This window comes from Ptychodera flava, chromosome 1 (assembly GCF_041260155.1).
Source record: "Ptychodera flava strain L36383 chromosome 1, AS_Pfla_20210202, whole genome shotgun sequence".
Classification (NCBI taxonomy): domain Eukaryota; kingdom Metazoa; phylum Hemichordata; class Enteropneusta; family Ptychoderidae; genus Ptychodera; species Ptychodera flava.
Window position 1 is genome coordinate 4,741,643 of NC_091928.1, and position 18,709 is coordinate 4,760,351.

At 37.1% G+C, this 18,709-nt stretch overlaps 1 protein-coding gene across 1 annotated transcript; it reads left to right on the top strand.

Annotated features, from left to right (window-relative positions):
• Nucleotides 1-10,633: 10,633 nt before the first annotated feature.
• On the top strand, nucleotides 10,634-17,379 carry LOC139151465 (25-hydroxyvitamin D-1 alpha hydroxylase, mitochondrial-like). The gene is made up of 9 exons (XM_070724330.1): nucleotides 10,634-11,136; nucleotides 13,081-13,274; nucleotides 13,844-14,047; nucleotides 14,221-14,396; nucleotides 14,746-14,912; nucleotides 15,313-15,391; nucleotides 16,014-16,091; nucleotides 16,235-16,441; nucleotides 17,145-17,379. The coding sequence occupies exons 1-9, from the start codon at nucleotides 10,682-10,684 to the stop codon at nucleotides 17,256-17,258; spliced, it is 1,674 nt and encodes a 557-aa protein (XP_070580431.1). The 5' UTR covers nucleotides 10,634-10,681; the 3' UTR covers nucleotides 17,259-17,379.
• Nucleotides 17,380-18,709: the final 1,330 nt, after the last annotated feature.

Genomic DNA, 18,709 nt, shown 5'->3' on the forward strand with positions numbered 1-18,709 from the left:
TGAAAATAGAGGCTCGTGAGGAGGGCAAAAAGGCTTACTGGACACTTATTGTCATATTAATTCATTGTACATCTGCACACTGCAACAAATATTTGATTTCTCTAATGGTCATAGTTAAGAATGATTTATCTTATCAATGATATCATTTGTAAACGTGAGTATACTTGAGTGTATATAGCCTTTGAATTTGATAGCGGTTTTCCTTATCTTATATTCTTAACCTTCGGATATGTTAACGAACAATTAGAATCAGTGAAACGTTAGGCTTAAAAATTGTAGAAAGTTGCATGGAGTGCATTTAAAGTTTACACATGGTTTAAACTATTTACTGTTTTGAAGATTTGTTTTGTTCTTTTTTAATTCTTTAAAAAGACCGAACAGCCGCATCTTGGCGAAATATCAATGAGAACCTCTATCTGGCACACTTGGTTCAGTACGCCTTGTTCTTTACTGTTAAGTGCTAACATAATTTCTCCTTTACAGGTTGTACAGAATTTCATATTGGAGCCAAACAGTGACAGGCCACTGAAGCCAAGAATGAGGCTTCTTCTGGCGGGTGACAAACCTTTAAACTTAAAGTTCGTGGAGCGTCTCTAATTTTGACCATAGAAGATGTGATGATGTGCGTCGTTACGTGCACGTATGCAATGTTGCAAAGTTAAAGATATCCTGAGATGTATGTATGTTGGGAGACACTTGGAGATGTGAGACATTATATATATATATATATATATATATATATATATATATATATATATATATATATATATATATATATATATATATATATATATATATATATATATATATATATATATATCAAATTGTATATTTACTTAGATTCATTTTCCGCATGAATTTCAGCATGAATTTCTCATAAGGCTAAGCACAGTCAATATAGTCACATCTGTCAGCAGTTTTAATGGAGTTGACTCGGGCCTTGCAGCGAAACATATGTATCGGCTTTTACAGCATGTGCAGATATCTCTGTTTTACCCCGAGAATTCATGTCAATAATTTGATCGTATCCTTAAAATATCTTGAATATTACAGGTTAATATAGCTCTTCATTGTCCACAATGAGGTCAAACGGAGGATAGCTTGCATACGTTACATTAGGTTAGCGAGATTTTGCGATAATCATATGGATCAAATAAACAAAAATATAGTGTGATATAGTGTTTTTCAGATGGTGGACAACAGCACGTAAAGGTACAAGAAGTTAAACAAACCTGATGACATGTGACATAGACATGACATAAAAAACTACACAAAAGTTTATCGGATAAATATTTTTGAGTGTTTTCAATAATGGTATATCATTATCATGCTTTATAAGCTGCTATATACAGCTTTAATAGAAATATGCAGATTGTTCGCTGAAAATATTGATGTAATACTTCGAGTTTTTGTTTTTTATATTTTGATATATTCCTTCATATGTTATATAAATCGGACAAGCGAATAATTTTGTCTTGAGTAAAAGAGTATAAAATCTCTCTCGAATGTGTGCTTTACAGCTTTGATGATAATTGGTTTATCAACGGAATTTTGACATGGTAAATTTTTCCTTCATTCAACGAGTTTTATATCGGTGCATATTTTGAGTTTTTGGAAAAAGTGTTCCGATACAGTTGTTATTCAATTATTCTTGCCAGTAGCAATTGTCGACAGAATGACGACAAACAAAGCAGAATTTCCCTCTTTCCACTCAAAGTACTGGGCATGGATATAGACCAAGATCACACAAGTTGCCAGGAACGCTTGGTCTTATGCTTGTTTCATTTCACAGTAAGCATTTAAGGTATGGAGATCGTCAATCGTGAAATTTCAACTAATATTATACACATATTTTCATTTTGATTCAAGTCCTTTGTATTAGCTACATTAATGATTATCGGAAATCGTTAGTTATTTACGTACATGTAGCTACCTTGACCTTGAAGCAATCAAATGAAATGACAGAGTAACCTGCCGATGAGTGGGGTCTACGTAAGTCCCAAGACTTCAGCCGATAGCTCGAAACTAGGATTTAACGGCCACTGAATAGCTTCGAATAGCTAGATTAATTTACCTAAAGTATTTGGATTTGATGGTATGTAAACGTAAACGAGCCAAAAAATTCATGTTATGGATAGCATTTCCAGGGAAAACTTGTCCCGAGCTGTAGACCACTTCATTTTGAAGTGGTAATAATTAGCCTATTATAGCTTGGTGTGTTACGCAAGTCACTATAATTAACAATTATTTACGTAGCTAGTCATTTTACACAATGATTGCGGTACAATCGAGTTTCATGACAATAAGAATGTGTACAAATAAAGCTCGTTCTGCTCTAACGACTGACTCTATTTTATCAGCTGACCAAGGTAATCTCGACGATGTGAACATCCCAAGATAGCTGTAATGTTTTACACCAGTTATGAAATTTTCTTTACGTGACCAGTTTTCACTTTTCTTAAAATACCATTAAATCAAAATATACAACATTTTGAAGAGATTTACGCCCTATCCGTAGTTTGCGAACAACTCTGCCTCACCGATCTGTCCTGTCAGACAGAATCAGCGGTTGGTACTGTAAAAACAATATTTGCTGTAAGTTTTTTCAACAGATAATCGATTTATTTACTGTTTGCTCTGTCGTCCATGAAGCTAAAGCGGTCAATTTTAATTTCAAGTTTCGGCAATTTTAGGCACTTTGTGTTTCTAATTCAAATTCTACATGGTTGGTAATTAAATTTATTTTTGGATATGAAAGGGAGTTAGGAAAGTATACGCAAACATTTGGAATCGACTTCTGTAAGATATGTATCAACTGAGAAAAACACTGTCTACGGAAAGCACAGTGGTGATACAAAAACATTTGCAGCAAATTTCCAGTCCTGTAGACATCGTTCTCCTGTATTAATGGAGGAAATGAGTTACCTGATAATCTTTCCATGACGACGAAAAGTGTCCCCCATGTTCAGGAAGCAATAACAAAAAGTATTTCTTTTATGTCTCAAAACACCCAATGAAGGAAAAGGGGGATATCGTAGGTAAAGAAATGGTGATCGACGGACAATAATTTACGGAGTAAAGATTCCACAAGACCTTCATAAAGGAAAGGCCAAGGCAAGGAAAGAACAGGCAAGTTCAATACTGAGAAGATCCCGTTTATCAAAGCTTGCGAGAGGTCTGAAATGCGAATCTTGTTTATTCTCTTTCTCAGTTCTCTTTCACAAATATTTGCGATCTAAATTTGGTAAAATCAATGAATGCATTTTCCAGTCTCTCCTCTGCACGTCAATGTCTTTTCTTCTATATGTGATTAATGTTTGTTACTTTGCGAGACTTCCAGTATCGCAGTATACGTATCATTAAAACCGAGTAATGATGTTGTCCAACGATCATTTCAGTCACGTAGGAATGCTGTTCTCTCAAGTTGTGGAAAAACTTGCTGAAAAGTCCTCTCTTGTGTTTACAATGGGTGTACAGAAGCAGCAGACAGAACAGTGGTGTAAAACTATAGTGTCCAAAACAATGTCCCTGAACTTGATCCTATATTGTCGGCCATGAAATTAGAAATATTTATCAATATTTTATTTTGACGTTTGAAAAATTGTTTGATTTTTATTTTCAAGATTTGTACTATTTTGTTTAGTTCTTCATTTCATGGGGTTTAAAATTTAGCCGTTCATTATATTTGTTCTCTCTGGATATTTCTCGTAAGTTCAATTTATGTCCAATTCAAAACCTGAATTGTCAGCTTTGATTTGCCGTAGAGGATGTCTTGTCGGTATCAATTCATTCAAAATATAGGACAACCACCAACGTACTACTCCCGTGACAGATGATTAGATTTCGACATAAAATTAAAGCATGCAAAAACGAAAAGTGGAAAATATAAACTGAAAACAATCCAGGAAAACAAAGCGCTAAAATTAAGAGTGTAAATGTAAATAAAGACTGACTTGAATTTAATCAGAATTGAACTTCGATAAAAGATTGTTGTTCAGTCGTGCGGATTTTGATAAAAGAATATTACTCGGGGCGAAATCCCAAAATCAAATGCTCGTTTGACCTCATGTATTACCGTTAGTACAGTACAATAGTAAGTAAAATACACTTTTAAGCTAAGGTTTTTACACCATATCATAAAACTTATAACTCAATTTGTAATGCGTTGACCAAGGTAAGTGATGATGTATTCCCTTCAATAAAACCAAAAGCGCTATCGTTCAATACCGAGTTGGAATGATGTTGTCAAAGAAGCATATACTGCAGCACGTACAATTTTGCATCCTGGATGGCATAATCAGGGGGATTCCCCTTTCCAGAACATTTAGGGGTGTCACTGATTTCACCAGTTCATGTGTTCTGCTTGTATATCTAAGGTGTGACTAGCACCATTTCAGGGGGGAGGGCCTCGCCCCCCCCCCGACAAATGCCAACATGTCAACAAGGGGGAATCCCTCTGATGAAACACTGCACGCCTTGCACACTACACTACACTACACTACACTACACTACACTACACTACACTACACTACACTACACTACACGACACGACACGACACGACACGACACGACACGACACTACGCTACGCTACGCTACACTACACTACACTACACTACACTACACTACACTACACTACACTACATTACACTACATTACACTACACTACACTACACGGAGATCAGCTGGTAAATCAAGGATTGGCCCGATTGTACAGCAAATGCGTAGTATAATATATCTTTTACCCCTTCATCGGGAGTTAAAAGTCGTAAAAGTCAAGACCAGCCCGCAAAAGGCAATAATATCGTCTGAAAACACCACAGCTATTGACCCACAGCTAGAGCTGGTATCTATCCGTTGACTCGCACCTTTTTCAACCCGCCCAGAAACAAATTCGTCCGAAACCAACTCGCCACACCAACTTGACCGAAACCAATTTGTAATGTTTATGAGTACCAAGTCGTGAAAAATCATCGACTCCCACAGTCTCCATGTGGTCTGTCATACGCGATATTCACGACGCAAGATACTTGAAATCGACAACGACAATCGGCCAAAATAGACTGGCAGTAAATCGTTAGATCACCTTGCAATGCGTTTCTCTTCAATGTTAGCACACGATTTTGTACCCTCAAAATCTCACGAACATAATTCTTGCTCCTTTGGTGAAATGACAAAACGGCTGAACGGCTGATAGATAACATTCTCATGTCATCATTCAAACTGTTTATGAATAGCTCACAGAAACAATAAAGTGAAGGAGAAATATGATGAGTTACAACATTATAGTGGTTGGAAATGTGTTGAGAGTCTCCATTCCCATGTGACAGATGTGTGACTTCGAATGCTTCAAATGTAAATTGATAGAATGTAATCCGATGTCATTGCTCCAACTGGTTCAGAATAGCTCACCAAGAAAAAATTGAAGGAGAACATTATTAAGTCAAACACTGTAGTGGCTGGAGATGTGTTGAGAGTCTCAATTCCCATGTGACAGGTGTGTGACTCTGACTGCTCCAAATGTCAGTGGATAGATAAATTTCCCATGTCATGCGCATACTGGTTCCGAATAGATCACAAATCAAATACATAAAATAAAGGACAATATGGATAGGTCACACCTCTACAGTAGTTAGAGATGTGTTGACAGGTGTGTGACTCCGAATGCTTCAAATGTCAATGGATAGATAAAATTCTCATTTCATTGCTTAACTTGTTCAGAATAGATCACAAACTACAAACATAAAATGAAGGAGAACATGGATAAGTCACACCATTATTGTGGTCGGAGATGTGTTGAGAGTCTCCATTCCCATACGCAAAAGCCTGGCCTATGACCTTTGATCTCATACTCAGTGACTAAACGTGAGCATTCCCCCATGACACATTTCATTTCTCAGGTGGCAGGCTCCCTGTCCCGCGCACTACGTCCATCGTCGCGTGAGCTGTGATGTCACACTCGAAACAGTGGCGGCGCTCTCACTTCCGTTTCACTTCTGCTCCCGCTTTCACCACTGCCACTGGCGACAAAAATGCGGTGATTTACCACATTTTTACGAACTTCACTTGATTGTAAATTTCAATAATGTCATGCTCTGTATGGCTATATTTAATTTCAAAGTCAAAGAATTAAGTATAAAAGATGTCTTTATGTTGGTTTCTGTCGTATATTTGCGAAAATCGTTGGACCTACTTTTCATGGGTGAATGTGTCTGATACAATAACGTGAGTGAAGGGTGGCACCGAAGTAGAAAACACTTACGGCACTTTCATTTTTCAATTTATTGCATAATAACACACTTTGGAAAGTGAGCAAGTACAATAAAACATGATCATATCTTGAACCACTGCTGCCAGGTAATGGCCAGCATTGAAATGAACTTTACGGGTGATAACATAAAAAATGATTCTCATATAAACTTTTAAAACTAGCAGCACTCACTGATGAGGAAAAAAACTTTTGTGTCTTTTGTGTAAATACGTTTTGAATGGCTGTATTTAAATTTTCTTTCATTTTATTTAAATTTCTATCATACTTTACTAAATAGCAAAAATGAAAGTTTTTATCACATTATACTCTCACATTGCCTCTGACACTTATTTAAATTACTGGTAAATAATCCGTGACATTTGGGGCAAAATAATATGTTAGCACTTTCCTTTCTTTTAAGTGCATCTGAACGACTGGCGTTCAAAAATCTGTGGCACGCCATTCTTTTTTCGCTGTACACAATACGGCCAAATGGTCATATCAATTCTCTTGTCATTTGATCCAGACATGTTATTTAAAGGGATATAGTCGTCGGAACTGCGCTTAAAGGTCGTATGGGACTCATACGACCGATGTAAAAACTGTATTCAAGATACGATGGTGATTGCTGAAAGTTAAAACATGTTTGTCATTATCTACATCGTATAATTTAAATGTTACAGCTATGATGATGAGGTGCATCTAGATATTGGTACGAAATACATTGTTTGTAAACAAGAAACTAGCATAGTTGATGATATGTAAGTCGATATTTCGGTATTTCTGTTTTAGTCTAATTATACTAGATTGTCGCATTCGATTTTGGGGGATTTGGCCGAGGGGTGCAGAGGGCTAAATTTATTGCTAGGTGATTTGCTGACATAGTAGCAAAATATAAGAATACAAAAAATGTCGACAAAAGTATTGAGGATTCATACAATCTTATGTAACTAGAGCCTTGTTGGTGGCTGCATTTTATTTCGTTCAAATTCGGTCGTCATTTGCAGTTTCTCTGTGAATGGTTTTACTTCAAGCTATTTTCAAGTGTCGACCATGTAAAACCTAGTCTGGAAAAGGAAATTTGACGACGACTGTGAAATCCGTGATGTAAACTCGCTCAGGATAATATTTCATTAGTCATAAAATGAGGGCTACTTATTTTTTTGCCCGAGAATATGCCATGCGTCACTTGCCCTGTTTCCCTCTAACTCTGAGCCGACATTGACCATTTTGCAATCGCCCTTGCTCGTAAAAGTAACACAGTCTTGAGGGAACGACATCGTGTCGATTGAGGCAAATGACATGGTAGCAGAGATGCTACGACTTGCACAAGAGGAAGTAGAAAATTTCAGTGACGATACATTACTTTAGGCGTATGGCTGTCGTCATCGGAATGCAGGGCTCGAAATTAACTTTTTTCCCTGATAGTTCACTTGGGCTACCATTTTCTGAAGTTGGGAGCCCAGTGACAATGGCTGGCAGCCCATGCGCATTTTATTTTTTAGCGATAATTTTTTTTCATTAACAAGACAAGAAAAAGCTATTTTTCAAGATTCTGTCCATGAAGCGAATTTTCTAGTCATTTGATGTGAATAACTTGCACACCTTCAATACCCAAAGGAAACGGGTATAATGGACAGCAGTGATCCTCAAAATACGGTAACTTATTGACAACCCGTTTCATTCTCAGAGTTGTATGCAAATTTTGACAGTCGTCATGACAACGACCCGACCTTCTCAGCATGTGCATGAGACCAACTGTAGCAGGCAAAAATAGACCATGGGCTTTCTGAAGGGGCAAGCATAATGTCCGCGTAATTGTGATTGACACATTCTGATGAAAATGCAGTGAAAATGCGTTTTCATTGGCCATCATTTCCTGTGCTTGTCAGTTAGCTCGTCCAAAAGTGACGGACTGGACATGACATGCCAAGTACTAACTGAATTTCATGTCCCAGGCTTTGGTAGTCCATGTGCGATACCATTTCATGGATTTTGGTAGCCCCAGGGAAAAGTTGGTAGTCTATGGACGCGGGACTACCGCTAATTTCGAGCCCAGGAATGTGATGTGGTTGACATGTGTACGATTTGTTGAGTATCAAAGGAGGGTTTCCAATATGAAAATAATGATGACAACATCATGAATCTTTATCTACTTCAAATAAAACTGCCTGCAGTTATGTTTTTGGGAGCCTTCAGTTTCGCAGTTATCATTGTTTTCAAGGGATACAGTCTTTATTACAATATTGGGCATTCGTCCAATATTAATAGCGATATATGAGAAACTTAAAGTTAGAATGGAATATTCCTCAATGCAACATGTGATAGAAAATCACATTTCCCAGATTACTTTAAATATAAATTATTAGGTTTAATATTCCAAAAATTGAATGGCCGCAAAATGTACCGCATATGCTTTAGATTCTAAAACGTTACATTGACGGTGTTTAGTTTGCAAAAAGGAAGCATATGGCGATCAAGATTGTCCCATATGCAAATCGTCATGCGAGATATCAATACATCAGTATATGCAGCGATTGACCGAAAATGCAAGTGTGAAAATCAAATAGTAAATTAGCTTATTGCCGAAATACCGATATGTCGATTTACCGATTTCAACTAGATATATCGATTTGCCGCAAAATATCACGAATTGCGAATATTCCTATTTCTCATCTTTAGTATAGACTTCATCCATCCCTGTTGGATGTGGTCTCAAGTTTCAAGACAATAAGATGAAAATGATACAGAAAAAAGAAACAATTACGTCTGCTGCCATAGGATGACGTCAGATGATAGAAAACTCTTCCATTGTAATTTTCATGAAACTTGGCACATTGCCCAGTCAAAACAGACCAGATTTCAATATGCTAGATATTAAGATAAACCCCACAAAAGGTTTCAAAAGTTATGTGAAAAATAGGCTTACTCTGCATTTTGTTATGTTATTGACAAAATTAAGAACCTTTATTATATTTTTAAAAATCGAGCGGTGACCTAATTTTTATAGCATACTTTGAAAATCCGCGTTCTAAAAACGTAACTGACATTTTCACTTTACTTATTGTACATTCTCAAAAACAAATATTTATACATATGTATACATATTTTCTTGCCATTTCAAACTTGCTGTCTTCACCTTCATCGGCCAAGAGTGTTTCACGTCCTCTGATGTCAAGTTTACATGCTGATATACCACATGATTTTAAAATGCTTATTTGATCACTTTGAATTATATTCAACGGACATATGACTACGGTGCCGTCCCTTTAACGGAGTCATTTTTTAGCTTCATCATCGGTGTCAAGAGATGGAAAATGATACTTTTCCCGTAGCCTGTAGGGATCGTGATACTACAATGTCTCCTTCCCGGGGTCTCCTTGTGAGTTCCAAACACTTTCTAGCACTTCTGACTGTCTTGGTTTTGACGTTTATACTTAGGTTGCGCGCGTCCAAAACTCGTGTTACCGCGGATTTGAAATCTACCGCTATACTTGGTCCCGTAAATCTAGGTCAATGACGTCTTGATATGGCATCATTGACCTCGCCTGACATATTACGAAAGAATGGCATTGCTAATATTCATGCGCCTTTATCATGCAAAGTCGCTAGTGGCAGTGGTGAAAGAGGGAGCAGAAGTGAAACGGAAGTGAGAGCGCCGCCACTGTTTGGAGTGTGCTGTGATGTGTAATAACACTGTGATGAAATAGCGTACGTGAGTTCGTATACAGGTCAGCTAACCATCTGTGACGGTAGGTATTGAAGTAGGTTGGAGAAAAATTATCCTCAGTATCAAATATATTTCTTACTACTTCTGTTTAATTACCCAATAGCAACATAAACAAACAAACAACAAAACAACAACAACAACTGAACAACATAAAACACCGACATTACTCATGCGATATGACAGTGAGACGGGCATCAAGCAGGCATTTCGACTTATGGAAAAAAGTTTGCTATGGGAAGATTCAACATTGTTAGTTTAAAATAATTAAATTCCTTTGATTGTATTGATGTCATGGAACTGGTAAAACTGGATCTCAAATTGGAAAATGTGGTGGGAAAGCGCTGCTGCGAACGGAAAATATTATTAGGTATTTCGCAATATTATGTTGGTTGATAAATGTTGCGTATGATGCCCCATTTTGACAATAATGTCTATTCTCGCTTTCCCGGCCTTTTCGCTTCTCTGACGCATATGTAATGATCAAGACAAAGTGTGTCGCTGGCAGGCTCTGAAGGACAAGCTTCCCCGGGCCAGGAAACACTGTATACGGCACTGCTGGAAACCAAACATCGATGTAAATCACATGCAAATAAGGTTAGAGTTTACAATTCGCTTTCTTTCAGCTTGAAGGGTAACAAAGTTCAGTGTTGTATCATCACATAGACTGTGGTTCTCTACAACAAGGTGACTTCTCACAGTGGTAATGGCGTTGTCTCCAATTCGAGTTCTAACACTTTTGCTTGCTAGACGAGTCCAGACTTGTTGTCAGTCCCAGAGCTCACTCACTTTGTCCGTCAGAAGGTCAACAACAGTAGCACAGCCTGTAGATAAAGGCGATGACAGACCGAAGCTGATCGATGAGAGCAAGGTCAAACCTTTTGAAGCAATCCCTGGACAACAGAGCAAGCTTGCTACCTACATCAATGTGTTTCGCAATGGTGGTCTAGCGAGGCTTGATAAGTACTTCACATGGCGTCGAAACACCTTAGGCCCCATTTGGAAGGAAAGTATCGGAACTCTCTCTGGAGTTGTGGTAGCCGATCCCAGCGCAACGGAAGCTGTTGTTCGTGCCGAGGGAAAATATCCCCGTCGAATGCCGATGGAACCATGGTTACTCTACCGAAAAATGGGAGGATATTCGCTCGGTGTCCTTTTAGCGTGAGTTTGTCCTAGATATGTTTATATCTGTAGGTTTATATGATTTATTTTTAAAACACAGACCTATGTGTTGAGAGCCAACAGTTATTGTTGAAAGGGGTCACACAATGCAGTGTCCCGATTTGCTCGTTTGACTCACGTAGTAGACTGTACAAAGGTTACAGCGTTCGACAATTCATACACGTTCGCCACACTTTTGACAATGTTTTGGTCGGTTTACTTTTCTGTACCTCGTGCAGTTAGCAGACTAGTCTGAGTAGGCTAGTTCCAGATAAACTTCATTTAGGATTGCATATAGCTTGCTTACTGATCAATAATTCTAAAGTTAAATTGGTCAGTTCATTGAACGACTGCATTACCGACTTGTACGCAGGACTAGTGTCAGAAGCATGACATAGAACAGATAGAGAGAGCCGTTAAAGTAATTGGTTTTCAGAAGCATATTATTTAAACTAAACTTCCGACTGTCTATACCTCCCTGATGTCGATAATACAGCGATGGTTTGTACTGGCCACCGAAAGTACGGTCAAACAAGCAGTTAAACAAGCTCAAAAGCAGCTAGTATCTCAGAGTTTGTTTTATATAATATTTTGATGGTCCAGGGTCCAAGCTGTCGCTACCTCAAATTTGCTGAGACATCAGTGTCAGTAATTTTTACAAGAAATATTGATAATTTCTGTAATGCAGTTCAATATTTTCCCATTGATGTGAAATTTAAAACAATGTCGAACCAGATATGAACCGAACATGCTCCCCATTTTAGTATGTATCGCAGTTGTCTGTGAATTGAAACTTTTGCCATAAGTTTGCCGCTTCATTGAAATTGTTGCGATCAACGTCACAAACAATATGCACCATAGATCAATTCCAAAAGTTATAGAGTGTATCGGCCCTGATAATTTACGGTAAACGTCAGATATGCGTGATAAACGTCATCACTTTTTCCCGACTACATTTGTGTACAGTCCCTTTTTTGTCATTTGACGGTAAACAAAGTAAACAAACAAGTTGTATGTCAATCTCCGTCTGCGATGTGATGTTGCAGACATGAAGATTTGAAGGGATTTGAGGAACAAAGATATTTCAAGTTGCTAAATTCTGGAATAATATGTTGAATTTTGTAATTTTATCCCATGGTTGTTTGCTTAAGTTACTGTAATTTTTAGACGATCTCTAGCAAACATTCTGTTCGCACAGCATGGTCTACCTGCGAGTCCAAACAGGCATGGCAGCATGTCGTGCGCGCAACGCCTGTTGACATGGCAACTGTCAGTGTAAACAAACAAAACGATCAACCTCTCCCCGGTTCATGCAACGATTGAGCAGACCGAAATCTGGAGAGATTTAAAAGACGGTTTATGATCGGTAGCGATTGTAATAGCATATTGCACCAGAACAAGCTCTTCCGTGCGACTACTTTGAAATCCCAGTACCTAATGAGTTCATTGAGATATGGAGGCTTTGTCGTGCGTGGTGTTAACTTTTTCGTGTAGTTTATGAATGAAGCTTGTTTATATATTTCCATTTTATGCGTAAGGCGGAATGAAAGTGACACCTCAAAATTTAAGGTTTTCCCTATCATTTGTAAAATTCTGATCATGAGTATATTGTAAATCGATTGTTACCCAATATCGACAGTTCATTGAGTCGTATCAGCTTTCATGTCATCTATGCTGCATCAAAACGCTCGACCTTGTCTCATGTCTGACGCAGCAAAAAAGACACCCATGCTGATACGACACAGGAACAGGCGATCTAATCATCCAATACATGTAAAATCAACCGTCAGAAATGAGGTTCGAGTCCTTATATTCATATTCCTAAAAGATGCAGAAAATGTGTTTATTTGCAGCAATCGATTTAAGGGCCCTTCAGAAATTCTACCATGTTGTATTTTCTATAGCATTTACTGTATCGATTATTGATTGTATTGGTTTGTACAGTGAAGGAGAAGACTGGCAGCGTCATCGTAGTGTTCTACTGAAGCCATTACTTCGACCAAAGGAAGTTGCATCACACACAGACACACTGAATGAAGTTTCTGATGATCTCATCGCCAAGATCCGTCGTGTACACGCAACTCCCGGCAAGAGTTCCAGTACTATGGACGATGAATTAGCACGGTGGTCCACGGAAGGCAAAGACGACCTTAAATTTTGTACCGTTTGCACGGAAAAGAGCTATTATTTTTTCTATATGCGTTAATATTTTTTGGTTTTGCATCATTAAAATTCACCAATACGTTATCATTTACTATTATTAACGATTGATATTATTGAAACTATTCATCGTCTGGCAACTTAAAAATTGTAAGATTGTTGGAGCTAGAAGTGTCAATGGAAGCAATTTTATCATGCATGTTTAACTCGACGAAGGTTTACGTTGTCACCATAGCAAAGTCAGATGTAGCTCTGATCAAAAGTGTTAAAGATTATATGTTTATTTTTAATTTGCATACTCGCGTGTTACCTCCATGGATTGCATGGCAGTTGTCTACTGATGCCTGTCAGGCTTTTCTAAACAGTCGATCAATGCCGCGTTTTTAAGCAGTCTATCAACACCATGTCTTTATTACAGCTGCAAGAGCCTGTGATATTTTGATTATGATAATAATGATGATTATTATTATTAGTAGTACTGACATGAATAGAGCGTCTTGACATCGTTCTACCTATATTTATCTGCTCTTTTTCTATTGTACACAAGGTATGGCTGCAATATTGTTCAACAGACGTCTGGGATTGTTATCAGATTCTGTTGATCCCATGTCAGAGGAGTTTATAAATGCCACTAAGGATTTCTTTCGATATTCAGAAGCCTTGTTCTTCTTGCCATTCAAACTGCAAGTGAAGTTGAATCTTCCAGCATGGAAAGGTGTAAGGAGGACGGCCAAGTCAATTTTTGATATCAGTAAGTCTGCATCACATTCTACTCCTAGTCTTTTTGACATATTTACAAATCATGATATTCTTGCATCAACATGCCATACATCACAGAGATTATTACAGCTTGGTAAAGGCCAAGCTACTCCTTTCTACATTGAAATATAATCCGCGCAAAAATTTTGATGTTGTTGTTTTCAGCCCAGTTCCACATAAAGGAGAGCATCGCCGCCAAGAAGAGATCCGGCGATGACTCAAACATCGATGATGATGGACACATACGTCATATCATCCAGTACATGAATGACAGTGGAAAACTCACAGACGGTGAAATACTGGCCAGTACAGCAGAGCTTTTTGGTGCGGCCGTTGATACAGTGAGAAATTTGAGCTTTTTGCTCACAACTATTCTGGACGATTTGAGTGTTGAGTGTATTTGAGGGGATATCAAAATGTTCAATCTCTTGCACAGTAGCAGTTTCAAGTTTTACAAAAGACTATCATTCGAGGAACTACTAGTATGATAATGATAGATCGAATTTTATAATTCTGGCTCTATAGTATAGTCCTACCGAATGTTTTCCATATTAATGTGAGCTACGCGAATAGAAACATCTATTTATCATGATATTTTGTAGTTTTCTTTATGTCCTTATAATGCTCGGCTAGTATTAGAAACGCAGTTTCCGCAAAAACTCTGACCATATTTTTAAATGTTTTGGAAAGACATCGAGTACCATGGTATGGACCCTGGATTTATTGGCCTGGAACAGAAATGTCCAAGAAAAGCTGCACAAGGAAATTACTGGAGTGGTGAAGAAAGGAGATAAAATCACCCAGGAACACTTGAAACATTTACATTATCTGAAGGCTGTCATCCGTGAAAGTATGAGGTAACTGATTTTATACTTTTTTCGCTGTGGTTTAACCATTTAATGATTACATATGCAATGTACTTTTCCAGATACAGTGATGCAAATCATTGTGTCAAAGTTTCACGTTGTGCTTTTTAAAATGGTACAGTAAGACTCATTTTACCTGTAACAGTCCTCTTCGATACTCTCGTTTAGGAAATTTATTATTTAATTAATTATTCTACTTTCGCATCAGCCTATACAGTGTAAGTAACAGTGTTCGATCGACTGTCAAAACAAATCTTTTTCGATAGCAGGGAGGGCTGCAGAACGTTTTAGATTTCACTTCCACAGGTTTTGTAATTTCCCACTGCCATAAGCAGCAGTTGATTCTGCTCGCAGAGATAATGTTGTCTGGATTGGTTAATAATTCTTTCAGTCAGACTGACCAAAACTTTCATGAAAGATCACTCCTTGCAAAGAGTCCCGTGGAAACCACTGTCGGCTTTGTGGAGCACGTGGGTGACGGCATGTCAACTTCTGTACTTTTGAAGAGTGCAATTTATTTGTCGATAATGCATTACAGGAACTTTAAAATCTTCGTTTAATAAATAAATCTCGACCATGTGAAACATATTCGACATTTTATACTATCGCGATATGTTCTAGTAAAATAACCTAAAAAGCAGAATGTTCGATGAGGAAATCTGATCTGTTTACCCATCGGAAGAGAAAACGCTTGCTTAGAAACTAAGAGGACGCTAAAATGGAACAGGCGTAACATTTTCGGGGTGTCAGCTGATCTATGAATGAACTAAGTTGTAAAAATGTCATAATTCTTCACTTATTGACCATATGTATCTGACTATTGGCATAATGCACATAAGCGCAGGAATTTCTGAAAAACTAACTGATATAAGATCAACTACATAAACTGCACAAAAAAGTATTCCATAGATTTTTACCTTTGACAGTATTATCTTGTTGGCTTAGCCGAAAACGCGTTTGGTAAAAACATTAAAATTTGTCAGGAGTTCTAAATATATAACATTCGAGGAAACGCTTCCAATTATCTTTTTAAGTCGCGTACGTTCTCGTAAACTAACATGTCATCTGTGTTTGAATTTCAACACTGAACAGCTTTACTCTGTAGCGCCTTTCTTCAACCGTATCCTTGCATCTGACGTTATTCTCGGCGGGTATCACTTTCCAGCAGGGGTAAGTTTATTTTTTGTTTTTTGCGTGTGAACATTTGGCCAATGGATTTGATAAGTTCCATCGTATACTTATCTACATCATGATTTTTATTTGTTTCCACCAGAACCACTAAATGTGTATCCTATGTATACTTTGCGTCCTAGACTACGGTGATAGTCCACGTAGGACTGATGTCACATGACCCACAATTCTTCGATAATCCGGACAAGTTTATTCCAGAAAGGTGGCTGAGATCAGACAAGCCCATACCACGACTCAATCAGTTTGCTGCCCTACCATTTGCCACGGGACCACGGCAGTGTATCGGTAGAAGACTAGCTGAACTGGAAATGTATCTTTGTTTGGCAAAGGTGAGATGTAAAGTTGCTTGCATAGATTGCATTCAGAACTGTCTTCCTAATTGTGCTATACTCATGCTCATAAAATTCCACTTGTCCATACAATATTTGCTAAATCATGATGCTTTTTATACATGAACGTTACGTGTATAGATATTTTGGATAACAAACGCTGTGTAATTAGTCTAAATGCCTTCAAATCCGTACGAACCCTTTGAAAATAGAGGCTCGTAAGGAGGGCAACAAGGCTTACTGGATTGGAAACTACATGATACTTATTGTCATATTAATCCATTGGTACATCTGCACACTGCAACAAATATTTGATTTCTTTAATGGTCAAAGCGAAGAATGATTTATCTTATCAATGATTTCATTTGTAAATAAATACATGAGTGTATGTAGCCTTTGAATTTGATGACGGTTTTCCTTCTCTTATATTCGTAACCTTCGGATATGTTAACGAACAATTAGAATCAGTGAAACGTTAAGCTTAAAAAATGTAGAAAGCTGCATGGAATGCATTTAAAGTTTACACATGGTTGAAACTATTTTCTGTTTTGAAGATTTGTTTTGTTCTTTTTTAATTCTTTAAAAAAACCGAACAGCCGCATCTTGGCGAAATATCAATGAGAACATCTATCTGGCACACTTAACTGATCCGTTACTCCCTGTTCTTTACAGTAAAGTGGCAACAAACTTTTCTTTTTTACAGATTGTACAGAATTTTATATTGGAGCCAAACAGTGACAGGCCACTGAAGCCAAGAATGAGGCTTCTTCTGGCGGGTGACAAACCTTTGAACTTAAAGTTCGTGGAGCGTCTCTAATTTTGACCATAGAAGATGTGATGATATGCGTCGTTACGTGCCCGTATGCAATGTTGCAAAGTTAAAGACATTCTGAGATGTATATATGTTCTGATACACTTGGAGATGTCAGACATTCGTGTATATATATATATATATATATATATATATATATATATATATATATAGATATATATATATATATATATATATATATATATATATATAAATGAATGAATGAATAAATAAATGAATAAATTGAATGAATGAATTGTTTATTCAACCAGATAAACGGACAATTACAAGAAAAATATTACAGTCACTGTGAAAGTATGACTTTATCTGGTTTGGACCATAGAAATAGTCCATAAGGACTAGTCGAGTCCATGGCCCACTAATATATATATATATATATATATATATATATATATATATATATATATATATATATATATATATATATATATATAATTGTATTTGCTTAGATTCATTTTCCACATGAATTCATCGTCATCGTAGTGTTCGTAGCGATGAATTTCACAGTCAATAGTCACATATGTCAGCAGTTTTAATGGAGTTGACTCGGGCTTTGCAGCGAAACATATGTATCAGTTTCTACATCATGCGCTGATGTCTTTGTTTTACTGCGAGAGTTGATGTCAATAATCTCATTGTAGCCTTCAAATATCTTGAATATTACATGGTAATGTAGCTGTTCATTACCCACAATGACGTCCTACGGATGATAGCTTGCATACGTTACATTAGGTTAGCGAGATTTTGAGATAATCATATTGATCAAATAAACAAAAATATAGTGTGATATAGTGTTTATTCGGATAATGGAAAACAGCACGTAAAGGTACAAGAAGTGAGAAAAACCTAATGACATGTGACATAGACATGACATAAAAAACTACACAAAAGTTTATCGGATAAATATCTTTGAGTGTTTTCAATAATGGTATATCATTATCATGCTTTATAAGCTGCTATATACAGCGTTAATAGAAATATCCAGATTGTTCGCTGAAAATATTGATGTTATACTTTGAGTTTTTGCTTTTCATATTTTTGATATATTCCTTCAAATGTATATAAACCAGAAAAGCGAATAATTTTGTCTTGAATAAAATAATATAAAATCTCTTTTGAACATGTAGTTTACAGCTTTTAATGATAATGGGTTCAACAACGGAATTTTGACGAAGTAAATTTATCCTTCATTCAACGATCGAGTTTTATTTCGGTGCATATTTGATTTTTTGTGAAAAAGTGTTACGATACATTTGTTATTCAACATAGAATCAAGTGAAATCGCAAGACGGGAGAATCAAATTATTCTTGCCAGTAGCAATTGTCGATAGCATAACGAAAAAAAGCAGAATTTCCCTCTTTCCACTAAAACTATGCATATACAGACCAATTTCACACAAGTTGCCAGGATCGCTTGGTCGTATGCTTTTGTTTCA